Raw genomic sequence first — 14,283 nt, forward strand, 5'->3', positions numbered from 1 at the left:
ACCCATTTTGTGTACGTGTTGATGTTTCACCGCCCAACATTCGGTGCCATACAACATCGCTGGCCTTATTGCCGTCCTATAAAATTTTCCCTTGAGCTTCAGTGGCCTACGACAGTCACACAACACGCCGGATGCACTCTTACACTTCATCCATCCAACTCGTATTCTATAGTTGAGATCTCCATCTAATTCTCCGTTCTCTTGCAAGATAGATCCTAGGTAGCGAAAACGGTCGTTTTTTGTGATCTTCGCTAGATTGCTCCGGTCATTAGTGTGGATAAGTATATAAATGGATAGAGATAGGAAAGCAAACACAAGATGTACGTGGTTCACCCAGATTGGCTACGTCCACGGAATAGAAGAGTTCTCATTAATTGTGAAGGGTTTACACAAGTACATAGGTTTAAGCTCTCCTTAGTGAGTACAAGTGAATGATTTAGTACAAATGACATTAGAGTACAAATGACATTAGGAAATATTGTGGGAGAATGATCTCGTAATCACGAAACTTCTAAGTATCGGAGTGTGGTATCATCTTGACTTGCCTTATCTGTCTCATAGGTAGATGTGGCAGCTTCTCTGGAAGTACTCTTCCTCCATCCAGGGGTGGTATCTTTAACTGGTGGAGATGCACAAGGTAATGTATCAATTTCACTTGAAGCTTACTTGTAGTTTCAGGCTTGGTCAAGCGCGATACAAACCATGTAGTAGGAGTCCCCCAAGTCGCCGAGCTAGGGGATCTGCTGAAAGAGGTGACAGACAAGGTAAGCAATCAGAGCTCCGGCTGATTGTTCACCTTCTCCCCATCTTGCAGCAGCATGAAGGATAAAGAGAAGAAAAATGAGAAGAGATGATATGGGATACTTTTGCTTTTGAAGAAGTAACTTTCCACAGGCTTATTCTTGAACTGAGCTGGAGGGTTTTCTGGTTTCCTCCAGAGTATAAGGCTGACTGAAGAATTTGAGGGTCAAAACAAGTCCATCAAATCTAGAGTACGTTCGACCCTGCTGATATGGGATACTTTTGCTTTTGACAGAGTAATGGATGTATAGGCACGTGTGCTGTTACGCTTGTCTCCACATGCTTCCTTGTATCCTTCGCACTTGCCCTATCTGTTCCTCAAGCAGATGCGGTATCTTCCCTGGAAACATAAGATGTTGAAGATGAGTACTCGAGAGCAATGCCAGGTAAGTAATCAGGTAAGGGGTTCCAGGCAGTCAGTTCCTGGTTGGGAGCTTGATTTCAAGTGCTGACTGATTGCTCTCTTTCTCATTGTCTTGCAGGTAAAAACAAGGCCAAAGGAAAAGACAGGGAAAAAGCATGATATGGGATACTCTTGCTTTTAACCCTGATGATATGAGATATTCTTGCTCTAGTATAGCTTGTTTGCAGAGGTATTATCGGGAGGAAAGAAAGCTGAATATTTCGAAAGGCTTCGTTGGGAGTGCCCTCTCAGATATGAGGAAGGGTTAAGCATTTTTGCAGGTCTGCCTGTCCGTTGGGGATGAAGGTCGACATATATAGGAGTCTCCCTAACAAGTAGTAATGCTATTCCTTTACCCTGCTTGGTCATAGCACGGTAGTGGGAGCTGCCAGCTTCACATGTTTTAACTCTGTCAGAGCACTTTGAAAAAGTGGTATGTGGTATCTGGCTCTCGAGATTCGGAGAACGATGCTTCTTCGATTTTTGAGAAGGCAATCATGCTGGGGGTCTGGCTCTCGAGATTCGGGGAGCAGTGTCTCTTCGATTTTTGAGAAAGTAATCATGTTGAGAGTCTGACTCTCGAGATTCGGAGGGCGGTGCCTCTTCGATTTTTTTTAATAAGCAATCTTGTTGGGAGTGTTTTCTCGGATGTGAGTAAAGGTTGGGCATGTTTGCTAGTCTACCTTGCCACAAGGCACAGAGGTTGACACACAGGGACTTTCCAATTATCCAGCAGTGGTACTGTTCCTTTACCCTTGTGGGTAATAATATGGTAGCTAGACCTTCAAAATTTATGTGTCTAAACTTTGTTAGTGCTGTTTCTTTGCTATTCTTTTACCTTTCTTGATCAGAGCGATGTAGTGGGAGCTGCAAGCTTCACGTGCTCAACTTTGGCAGAGACTTTGGCAAAGTTATCTGTGGTACCCATGAGCTATTGTTGCGTGTGGGAAGTGGGTGATTGAACAGTAAGATTCATGTGCTTTCGACTTCCCCAGAAGTCTTCGACAGAATGCCCATAATTTCCGCAAAGCTGAGTGTGCGTGTGACAGGTGCTGACAAGGCTAGAAAAGTAGGTGCCTCTTCGATTTCTGAGATCGGCCCTCGTGATCTCTGAGCAGCCCAGCTTTTGAGAAAGCGAGCGCCTCTTCGATTGATTCGGAGAACGATGCCTCTTCGATTTTTGAGAAAGCAATCATGCTGGGGGTCTGGCTTTCGAGATTCGGGGAGCAGTGTCTCTTCGATTTTTGAGAAAGTAATCATGTTGGGAGTCTGGCTCTCGAGATTCGGAGGGCGGTGCCTCTTCGATTTTGGAGCAAGCAATCTTGTTGGAAGTGTTTTCTCGAATGTGAGTAAAGGTTGAGCATGTTTGCTAGTCTACCTTGCCACGAAGCACAGAGGTTGACACACAGGGACTTTCCAATTATCCAGCAATGGTACTGTTCCTTTACCCTCTCTTCGATTTTTGAGAAAGTAGTCATGTTAGGAGTCTGGCTCTCGAGATTCGGAGGACGGTGCCTCTTCGATTTTGGAGCAAGCAATCTTATTGGGAGTGTTTTCTCGAATGTGAGTAAAGGTTGGGCATGTTTGCTAGTCTACCTTGCCACGAGGCACAGAGGTTGACACACAGGGACTTTCCAATTATCCAGCAGTGGTACTGTTCCTTTACCCTTGTGGGTAATAATATGGTAGCTAGACCTTCAAAATTTATGGGTCTAAACTTTGTTAGTGCTGTTTCTTTGCTATTCTTTTACCCTTCTTGGTCAGAACGATGTAGTGGAAGCTGCAAGCTTCACGTGCTCAACTTTGGCAGAGAACTTTGGCAAAGTTATCTGTGGTACCCATGAGCTATTGTTGCGTGTGGGAAGTGGGTGATTGGAAAGTAAAATTCATGTGTTTTCTACTTCCCCAGAAGTCTTCGACAGAATACCCATAATTTCCGCAAAGCTAAGTGTGCGTGTGACAGGTGCTGACAAGGCTGGAAAAGTAGGTGCCTCTTCGATTTCTGAGATCGGCCCTCGTGGTATCTGAGGAGCCCAGCTTTTGAGAAAGCGAGCGCCTCTTTGATTTCTGAGATCGGCTTTCATGGTCTTTGAGCAGCCCAACTTTTGAGAAAGCAAACACCTCTTCGATTTATGAGATCACCCTCGTGGTCTCTAAGCAGCCCAGCTTTTGAGAAAGCAAACGCCTTTTCGATTTCTGAGCAGGCGCCTCTTCGATGTCTGAAGCTCCGTCGAGTGCAGCTTTTTATAGGGGCTGGCATTAAGTTCCAAAGCACACTTGAATCTCCACCAGTAGAAGCTCCATTCTTGCACTTCTAAGATCTTGATTTGTCCTACTTCTTCTCTCTTCAACACCTTTGAAAATGTCTGGCCCCTCCGACCGTCGTTTTGACTTGAACCTTGTTGAAGAGGCAGCCCCGCCTTCTCCAGACAACATATGGCGCCCATCCTTCGTCTCCCCTACTGGTCCTCTTACCGTTGGGGATTCCGTGATGAAGAATGATATGACCGCTGCGGTGGTGGCCAGGAACCTTCTCACTCCCAAAGATAACAGACTACTTTCCAAACGGTCTGATGAGTTAGCTGTTAAGGATTCACTGGCTCTCAGTGTTCAGTGTGCAGGTTCTGTGTCTAATATGGCCCAACGCCTATTTGCTCGAACCCGCCAAGTTGAATCATTGGCGGCCGAAGTGATGAGTCTCAAACAGGAGATTAGAGGGCTCAAGCATGAGAATAAACAGTTGCACCGGCTCGCACATGACTATGCTACAAACATGAAGAGGAAGCTTGACCAGATGAAGGAAACTGATGGTCAGGTTTTACTTGATCATCAGAGATTTGTGGGTTTGTTCCAAAGGCATTTATTGCCTTCGTCTTCTGGGGCTGTACCGCGTAATGAAGCTCCAAATGATCAACCTCTTATGCCTCCTCCTTCTAGGGTTCTGTCCAGTACTGAGGCTCCGAATGATCCCCCTTCGATGCCTTCTCTTTCTGGGGCTCTACCGACTGCTGAGACTTCTCCTAAGCAACCTTTGTGAAGGCTCCATCTTGTTTGTTTATTTTGACTCATGTATATGTACATATTTGTAGCTTATCGGGGATATCAATAAATAAGTTTTCCTTCATTTCAACGTATTGTGTTAAATACACCAAAGCCTTCTTCGCTAAGTTCTTTGAATTTTCTTTTGTTGAAGCTTGTATGTTGAAGCTTTCTGAGTGGAGCAAACCAACTCACTCACACACATCATATTCAACTTTGCACAAGTTGTCATAAATTCATTATTGACATATAAGTTAAGTCACCATCCATTACATGTTTTGCAACAATGAAGTTAGCAGCCTCTGTTAAGTGCAATGGATCCCAGTATACATACTTTGATCTGTCCGGACACACTTTAAACGATCCCTGGCATGCGATTAATCCCCCTCCAAGGCCCCCCCCCAAAGAGTAGCATCCAGAAATTGCATTCTCAAACCCTATTAAACACAGCAGACCAGTTATTAGTATTGTTTATTACATTATAAATTAATTAACCAACGATGCTGCAATTTTGAATGAAAGGTGAAAAAAAAAAAAACAAAAGCACAGGATATTTATACAAACCATATGACACATTATTTTGGGTGATATCTTCCAACATTCAGTAAGTATCTGCATAAATAAAGTTTGCCCCTTCGAGCTCTCTGTTAAGCTCCTCTAGTAGGATCTTCAACTTCTTGTTATATTTCTCGGCCAACTGATTTGGTAGTCCAGCACAAGTACTTCCCTCTGCAACTAGAGTAAACTTTGTTAAAATTCCTTTGTCCCACATCGGCGAGAAGGTTTGAGAACAAGCCATTTATATAGAATTACTCCACTCTAACTAACATTGAGGCCTTTTGTATTAAAACCCCACACCTGACGGATTGAGTAGGTGGCCAAGTGGGGACAGTATCGGTGTTGTTGGAGCGGGCCCATGGCCCGTCTACCTGAAATTTAAGATGGTATCAGAGCCAGGGGACGGGTCTGTACATCCACGTGAATGAGTGGGTCCCCTTAAGCCCCGCGCAAATGGGTGAGCCCCGACTTGGCTCCACGTAGGCCAAGAGATGCCACGTGCATTGGCCCAGCACTATATATACACAACATAATCCTCGCCAAATCCCATAAGGATTCCCCTATTAGAATCCTTATAGACAACCAACATAGTGCTTCAGCATAACATGGATTACAAATCTATTCTCAATAAGACTTCCTATGCAAACTTGAATCAAATAACTTAATCCACAAATTCATACTCATGCTCATATTCTAACAAACTTTTTCTCAAATGGGATAAACTGGTGAGCCCCGGCTTGGCTCCACGTGGTTGTCGATGTGTGGAACTCCATGTGTGACCCATAAAATGGGGTCTCAAGTGCGGGGGAGTGTTAGAATTCCTCTCTACAGTAATCAGTTTGCTCTAACTAATAATAGGTCTTAGTTCAATGATTGAGCGTATCAACTCTGAGAGCAGACTATATATACACAACATAATTCTCGCCAAATCCCATAAGGATTCCCCTATTAGAATCCTTATAGACAACCAACATAGTGCTTCAGCATAACATGGATTACAAATCTATTCTCAATAAGACTTCCTATGCAAACTTGAATCAAATAACTTAATCCACAAATTCATACTCATGCTCATATTCTAACAAACTTTTTCTCAAATGGGATACATCCAAGAAGTCCGGCGTTGCTGAAAATAATGTTCCTAGCATCCAAGTTGTAGAGTGTCTGCAAACAAATCAATGGCTAAATGAGTACAAATGATTAAATTAAAAAGATCACTTAACGTGATTAGTCCCACAAATATTTTTAACATGTAAGAGTGTCTTGTTCATCTCAGCGAACCATGCTTTATCCTCTCTAATAGAGTCTCTAATAGAGATGAAACCTCACGTCTATAATAGAGTTCGATGTGTTGAAGTATGTAATTAAATTTCCACATAGCAAACGTAACGAAATTGAATCCCGCTTATACATAATGATTTTACCACTAATTTCATTGAGGCCGTTCATATAAACTACTACACTTTTTGGATTGCACATTTAAGTAAGCTGAGAATAATAATATATCGATATTGATTAGTAATGCTGGACTTGTTGGAGTGTCTCTGAAATTTGACGACATGATGTACATTGTCAGTTACAGGTATAGACAATTGTCGGTCAGAACTCTTGAGGAAATTTTAGCTCAAGTTCTAATCTGAGAGTTGAAATCAACTGATCCAATTACGCATCTTGTGACAGAGCAAAGGCCGCTGTCTCCATAATCTATACATCGTTATTACCAATCATAACCGCATTGCTTTTCTCAACAATTTCTGAGCAGCAGGAATTCCAATCCTTGACTTGATAGCTACCGTAGTTCTTGTAGAAGGTGATTCGATCACCCTTCAAACATATATTAGGTGTAAAAAAAAAATCTAAATTAACAAATTTAATATAATGCGGAGCAATCGTGCGTATAAATAATCGTTGAGTTTGGGGTTAATTAATCTAAAAACTCTAATAGGTTTAGTAGAAGAGTAAACTTGATATTAGTCCAATATTGTAAATCACTAGTGGGTTTAGTTCACTATGTTGGGTTAGGTCTACTCGTTGATTATCCACATCATCTTATATTGATTATATTTGTATATCTTTTACTTAACTTTATTATTAAATATAATAATTAAATATTTTTCTTCTTCTTTTTGTTGTTGTTGCAAAGTCTGAGGTCTATCACACTCCGAATGATTCAGATAGTACTAATTCCTAGTGGTCCTCAAAAGGTTGAAGGCATTTCAGCTCACTCTTGGCTACAATCAAATGACACACGTCCTCTTAAACCTTTCAAGTAGGGAATGATCACTTATGTTTTTCCCAGCTTTTATGTCTCGAACTCAAAACTTGAGAGCATACCTGACTGGAAATTCTATCGTATTTTCCTTGGACCACTAGCTATGGTTTGTTTTGCCTTCTTCCTACTTGCAATCTCTGTATTCTCAATTTTTTTTTCTCCTACATCCATGACATGCTAATTGCATTAACTAATCTATGTTGTATGTAGTATATATACTAGTATGGATCTGTAAATGTATGAAGATAAATTTTCTTTGAACTAATCTTTTGGATGATAGGTAAATAAATTTTATTTATATTTGTATATTCTTCCATCACAAGTTAAATGTATTTTATCAACCTATGATGTAAGTATCATATAAGATGGCTAATAAATTTTCCTTTAACTGTTTCCCAAGAAAGTGATTAGATCTTTATATTTACATAATTTAATAAAGATTCATAAATCAAGAAATTTAATAAAAGTAGAAAAATAAAAAATTGCTTGTGTTTCTTACTCTCATAACCTTTCTCAACTTTCTTCGTTATAGGTTTCGTTTCGTTACAAGTGGTTTTGAGTTTGTTTATGACCTTTTAAGGTCAGGGTTAGAATTCATGTCCTCTTGACATTTTTATTTTTTATTTTTTTTAATAAATTTACATCATAGTCTCTTTCCACGATAGAAATGCTAGACTGTGTTTGATTCTGTAATTTTTTACCCAAAAAAGAAAAAAGAAAACAGAAAAATAAGAAATAGCCTCAGCACAAAACTCACCCCCTAAAATCCAGTGATATTGAAAATTCCCGAAGCAGCAGAAGCATAATTGACACCCTGTAGAAGCATGTCTCCAACTGTAGTTGGTGCCAAGTAAGGAGGGGTGAAATTTTTTAAACCCAATACCTGTTCTGTCAAAAACAAAGTTAGAAAATAGTAAATTAAGCGTACGTCCATATATCTCTAAAATTGTCGCAAACAGCACAGAAAATTCTAATTTGTCATAAATAGTTGATGGATATCATCAAAACAAACGTACGAAGAATGTCGAAAATTGTTCTCCCATTTGTAAATCGTCCTGTTGGCTTTCCAAAATCAATTCCAAAGGGGAAAAAAATTCGCCTTTCCTAAGGTTTGAAGTTAGTTGTTATTTCCCACCTCAGCAATGGAATCACCGAAAGTTAAAAAAGCTGGAACATCTTTGGCTGATGAGCAGCTAACCAAAAACAAGTAGCCTACCAAATTTTGGAATAAACTCCTCATGATGAAATAATCTGCATATAATATAAGATTTTCGTTTTTTTTTTTTTTTTTGGTTAAGAGGGCTGGTTAAATACAAATTTGTTAATTGTTTAGGAAACTTGTGCCAATCAGTGTACCAAACATTAACAAAATTTAAGCATAGTAAATTCTCTAGGCTGGGCAGTGCCCCAATGAACCTTGTTAGAGCTAGTTTGGTATTGTTGTGTTTAAAAAAAAAAACTGCTTCTGCTAATGCTGTGAGAATAAATAACTGTAAAAAAACAGTTGAGTATTTGGTAATCTCTTGTTATAGAAGTGCTTTTAGCAAAAAACACAATGTTCAAGTGTTTGATAACTTTTATGTAAAAGTGCTATGAATGTGTAAAACGACCAAAACCAATATGGTAGTAAGTGTGAAATATAATGGATGTTAAGAATTTTCGCATAATGTTTATCATTCTTATTCATATGTGGCGAATTTTCAAGCCAAACAAGTGGACAACACAAATTGGGTGGAGCACGTGTGGCTGTTGAGCTTCACACATAGGCTATCTATTTGATACCATGAAGAAAGTTGAGGTTCCACCATAAAATCAATTGGCCATATTGGTGTTAATTATTGAGGTTCCACCAACCTCTTATAAGCCCTTATAAGATTTCTCCTTTCACCAATGTGAAACTCTTTTTCCTTCACATCCTCGCATATAGCAACTTACGTTCCTGATTAATTATTTGCTTTCTCTCTATCTTGTTTTGGCTTTGCTGCAGACGTTCCTGATTAGCAGCAAACGTTCCTATTGATTTCAACTTAGCTTGATGGATTTTAGATGGCTTTCTCTTGTAAAACCAATTATCAAATGATGAGAAACCAATTATCAATTGATTTGATTAGGTTGATGCTATTTCTGTTTTATATTAATGATATTTCTAAATATATTAGTCATGAAAAACAGGTGCAAATGATATAATGGAAGATATTAGTTTTAATATGAAGTTGTTACAACAAGTAATCTTCAATCATAGTCATTAGTTGTTACTGTTTGTTTTTTAGTCACAAGTGTTGTTGTGACTAATAAAGCTTTTGTTTAGAGGGTTACTAGAAATTAGGTCCGTGCGTTGCCACGGGAACCAGCTGTTTAAGGCATAATTGGATGAATAAAACACATTTAAGTTAAATAAATTCAATACAGTTATGAACAAACAAAGGAATACATAAATGAATGAGGTTGATAAGATAAGCAGTTTTGCTTTTATATACATTCAATTGAGTTGGCATATAAACACATTGTACAATGAGTGGGAAGAAACTGAATGTCTTTGATTAGAAAGAGATGGTTTCCAAAAAAGTTCAGTTTCCTTAACAAAAGAAACATTTAGTTCAGACATACAATATGTGTCATGCAGTGTAGACAGTCATTTCAACAGGTAAATAAAAATAGAAAGTGGTGAGATGGGAAAACAATGCATTTAAGTTGGTGACATACCAAAGTGTTGATTCAAATGCACGCAGCAGCAAGAGTAGATTATAATGATGTGATGAGAGTGTAATCCAAACTGCAAAAAATAAGTGAGAATCACGGTAAGAAGTCAAACCGTTAACAAACGGATTCAATAAACGAAGACTATAATGCATGAATTGTATAGTTAAGACAGTTTTCACACTTATTAAAATTAGGTTTTTATAAGGATTCCTGAACCAAACATTATCCCTGACTGACAGAGAGTATGAGCAGGCCCTTTCCATATGCATGGAGAAGGAAATCAGCTACATGCATGAACCTAATTATCTAGAGAACCTTTCTTTGAATAATTTGGTTATTGCTCTTTTTCAAGCTGAGTTGGCAATCACAGAAAAAAAATAAAAAATCGCAAGTCAATCAAAAAAAAAAAAAAATGCAAATTAACCCAACCCATTCCTCTGTCATAATCTTTTGATTAGTTTTCCCATCTCTAATCCTAAATTTGTCTTGCATGCTCGCTTTCCCCTTTTTCCCTCAGCCTGATGCATATTTCAATCAAGCCTCATTAAAAATAGAAAATACAGCAGCACAAAGCATAACAAAAGCTTGGAAATGGAAAAGGAACCTGCAATTAGGTTTCTTTGAGAAGAAAAAATGGCAGAACAGAACCCAGAATTACAAAGACAGAGATAGAGTGGAGTGAGTCGGAGGATACAGCAAGACCGGACCTGTCTTCCAGGCAAAACAATAGACTGCCGATGAACTAAACCACGTAAATAAATCTATGACAACTTTAAAGAAGGAAAAAATGTGTGTTCTGTAACCATTAGTTTATCATGTACCAATATAGCACACTCCAATTCAACCTATCCAATTCAAAGTAGCACATCTGTAATTCAACATATCCAATTCAAATTAGCACATATCCAAATTTCAATTGAATAAACCACATATCCAAATTCCAATTCAATAAACCACATATCCAAATCAATTCAAACTAAATACCTAATATTCAATCACATATCGAATTCAAACTACATGGCTAATATTCAATTAGATGTCCAATCGTTTAGCACATTTATAAAACAGATTTAGAACACTATAAAGTCTACTGAGCAGCAGAACCTAAACATCAAAATTCAACACAAAGACAAAGCAGCATACCAGTTCTCTATCTTGTACGCTCTTTTCAGCTGGATCTTCTTAACTCGTTTGAAAACTTGTCCTATCTGCTCTGTTGCATCCTGCAAATTTGTTATCTCAATTTAATAAGTAACACATAAGTCTTTTTAACCAAAACTAAACCGAAATTTGTCAATCCCATAAAAAAGTTGAATCTTTTTTACTGTTTTTTTCCAGACTTTAATCACAGAAAATTGGTCAAAGCGAGGGAAATTATGTTGATGTTTTATCTAATCACCAAATACTGAATAAGGTTTTCAAGATTTTTCATTGAAAATTTGACACAATTTAAAGGCATTACTCTAAAGATGCTTTGCAAGTAATGAAAACCTGACGAAGTTGATATCAATCACAAATCCAAATGAATGTTAAATAATGAAGCAAAGCACTTAAAACGAACAGGGTTTAAGAGGTTTAAAAACTGTGTGCTAAACCTAATCATGAATGAGAGAATGCTGTGGAAAAAACAAAATGAAAAAATAGGTAAAAAGTAAGGAGAGGCAGAAAAAAAAAAAAAACAGGTGAATACGTTTGTTTTACAACTGAGGTTTTTGGGTTGATGGAATTTTTGTGTACAGAACAATGGGATGAATTAAATTCTGGTTCCTCTGTTTTAAGACCAATCCCACCTCAAAAAATAAGAGTAAATTTGTATTGAGACCACAATGATAAAAATGGATAAGTTTTATACGTGGATGGTTACAGAGTTATGGCTTAAGCTAGTTCATGAAGAAAAATAGGAAAAACTTAAATATTGACAAAAAAGATGAAGTTTTTTTATGCTATAAGTGACCATATTAGTATATAATGAATAAAGGTTTTTTTTAAAATTTAAAAGGAAAAAATGTTGAAAAGGAAATTAAAAGTTGAGAGTGATCAATGTTATACCTTGAAGACCGCGAATAGATGCAGCTCTTTCAAATTGATTCCAATTTGGCTGTAGGAAGCTGAAACAGATTCAAATTGTAAGCAACTAAATCAAATATAAACCCATATGAATCCGACCCCATTAAGCAAAACAGAAAAAACCCTAAATAGACAATCAATCAAACAGAACCAAATGCGGGTTAGTAGCTTTAAAAATTTTGTTTTGAAGCCAATTATGAAGAACTAAATGCTACCTAAAATTGGAAAAGGGGTAAAAACGAAGCAAAAGTCAAAGAGAAATAGATGGATACCCCTTGAATAATCCAACGCACTTGCACATTACATTCCCTTTATTGGTTCACAACATAATACATTTAGGATTAATGTTACAATAACATCACTGCAAACATGGTGAAGATTCTTTTTCTTGCTTGTCATACCATTGAATTACACACACATACACACACACACGCACAAATACAAAAAAATTTAAAACAGAGCTCAATTTAAAAATGGAATTTTTTCAGAAAATCACAGATTGTAAATCAATCTGTTGTGTTCACTGATTTTGTTCCAATTCAAATCACAGAAAAAATTATTACGTCAACAAAAACAACATGTTTTTTCAAAAAGTTACGATGGTGTTGGACATTAGGTACTTCAGGGTCATCTGCAAACCAAAATTCATCTTCAACATCAACATAGTGCTGAATCATAATGAATTAAGAATCAAATTACAGGGCCACAGCTAAATCACATTCGAAGAACAGAAGGTTATATGAACAAACACATACCAATTACAAAACTCACACTAATTAAACAAAAATTTCAGCAAATACCCAGAACAAATAGCAATAACTTGACCATAATCCAGACCCAGACCACAAAAAGCGGCAAAGATAACCTAAATCCCAATTAAATCCAAACAACCAGATGACCAAATCTCCCAAATATGACCAACTGATGATAAAGGCAGCTACAAAACCGAAAACAAAAAGCAATGTGAACATCCTCCAACTTAGTTTACATGCTTAAACCAAAATTAAAGAATAAACCCACTTCTCCGTTTTCTGCATAATTAAAAACCCATATAAAAACCCCACATGGAATTCCTCATTTGAACAAAAACCCACCTCAAACCCACTATTTTTGCTCAATTTTTCCTTCAATTTATGGCAACCCAAATCCCACTGATAGACACATAAGAGCAAAACCCACCTGAAGATGCCAAACTTGTTCGCTCCCTCCACAAATTTGAGATATTTCTGAGAATCTTTGGCTTCTGCCAGTACATACGTTCCTTTGTGAAAGAGAAAAAAAAAAAAAGACTAAAAAAAAAAACTAAAATTTTAAGGGATAAAAATGAATACCAGCACCCAATTCAATCGACAGTTTTTAGAAATCCAAACTATAAAAAATGGACAATCAAATAAAAAGTTGAGATCGATGAACACCGTACCTTGAAAAAAGTAAACACGCAGAGCTGTTCGAAACCGATCCCAATTTGCCTGCTTGAGACTAACGACACAGAAGAATAATGCTGATACAAAATTCAGAAATACCCAAAACTAAACATCTCAGTAATACAAAATTTAATCATTTTTGCTAAACATTAATCCATAAAAAAGGGTCTCATCCACACAGTTAATTTTACCCCATCCACTAAAAGAACACATCTTTTGTTTAGTTATAGTCCTAATGGAATGAAAATCCATGGATACAAAGCCCACTGGGTATTTTGGCCATCCCTTACTATTTGCTTGATAAGACTAATTATTTAACCTTGTGGGTTAATCATAGTCTTTTTTTATCACAAATAAATAACGCAGCCTGTTTGTCTCCCCCTTGTTTTCCTCTGTCTTCCGCCCCCTTCTGTCCTGCTTCTCTCTGCTTCTTCCCCCCTCCCACCCCCCAAAGCCCAATCAATTAAGGATAATTCAAATAATCATATAATTAATCCAAATTCTTAAATGTACATACAAACGATGTAATTATTCATTAAGACAAATCGTACACACTAAGAATACACAACATATCACACAAAAGCCACAAATCAAATAAGTATAAATTCAAAATAAGATTGTGGGAATGGGAAAAACAGATGAGAACTAAAATTAGCACAAACCAAATGAGGTGTACAACCCTCCAACTTTCTAAATTGACCAAGTCAAAAAACTTTGTAGCAGAACATTGAGAAAGGATGGAACAAAGAGATCTGTTGTGGTGATGTAATAGTTTGTGATGCATAGTAAGTTGAGTTAAATGAAAAAATACCATTCCTAAAAACAAAAAATAGACATCTATACCTGCTGTCCAAACTGGTTGTTAGAAAGTTTCAAGCAATTAGTGGGGAAAGTACGAAGAAACACAGAATTAGCACAGTGCAACCCCCTTGTTTATAAAGACAGAAATCTGACCTTAACAGTGAACTCAACAGTAAACTAAACAGACAGTGTAGTCCCTTAATTCACAAAGAGCAAGA

The 14,283-nt window shown here is 37.5% G+C and overlaps 2 protein-coding genes across 5 annotated transcripts; one reads left to right on the forward strand and one right to left on the reverse strand.

The window, feature by feature from the left end:
• Positions 1 to 2,228: 2,228 nt before the first annotated feature.
• LOC126595862 (uncharacterized) lies at positions 2,229 to 4,328 on the forward strand. Its single transcript, XM_050262245.1, has 2 exons — positions 2,229 to 2,253; positions 3,168 to 4,328. The coding sequence occupies exon 2, from the start codon at positions 3,567 to 3,569 to the stop codon at positions 4,239 to 4,241; it is 675 nt and encodes a 224-aa protein (XP_050118202.1). The 5' UTR covers positions 2,229 to 2,253; positions 3,168 to 3,566; the 3' UTR covers positions 4,242 to 4,328.
• Positions 4,329 to 5,719: 1,391 nt separating this feature from the next.
• Positions 5,720 to 13,603, reverse strand: LOC126595868 (nuclear/nucleolar GTPase 2-like). Of its 4 annotated transcripts, none has more exons than XR_007613736.1 (7): positions 13,261 to 13,603; positions 13,020 to 13,083; positions 11,823 to 11,881; positions 10,917 to 10,996; positions 9,777 to 9,846; positions 7,831 to 7,956; positions 5,720 to 5,965 (listed from the first exon to the last, which is right to left on the reverse strand). XR_007613736.1 is itself a non-coding variant. In XM_050262256.1 (5 exons), exons 2-5 carry the CDS (start codon positions 13,093 to 13,095, stop codon positions 9,816 to 9,818), a joined length of 246 nt encoding a protein of 81 aa, XP_050118213.1. In that variant the 5' UTR covers positions 13,096 to 13,101; positions 13,261 to 13,603; the 3' UTR covers positions 9,502 to 9,815. The 4 variants fall into 4 exon arrangements, 1 of the variants encoding a protein (XP_050118213.1); XR_007613738.1 differs by having other exon boundaries at positions 7,831 to 7,961; XR_007613737.1 differs by lacking the exon at positions 13,020 to 13,083.
• Positions 13,604 to 14,283: the final 680 nt, after the last annotated feature.

Source organism: Malus sylvestris, chromosome 13, assembly GCF_916048215.2.
Source record: "Malus sylvestris chromosome 13, drMalSylv7.2, whole genome shotgun sequence".
Lineage (NCBI taxonomy): Eukaryota > Viridiplantae > Streptophyta > Magnoliopsida > Rosales > Rosaceae > Malus > Malus sylvestris.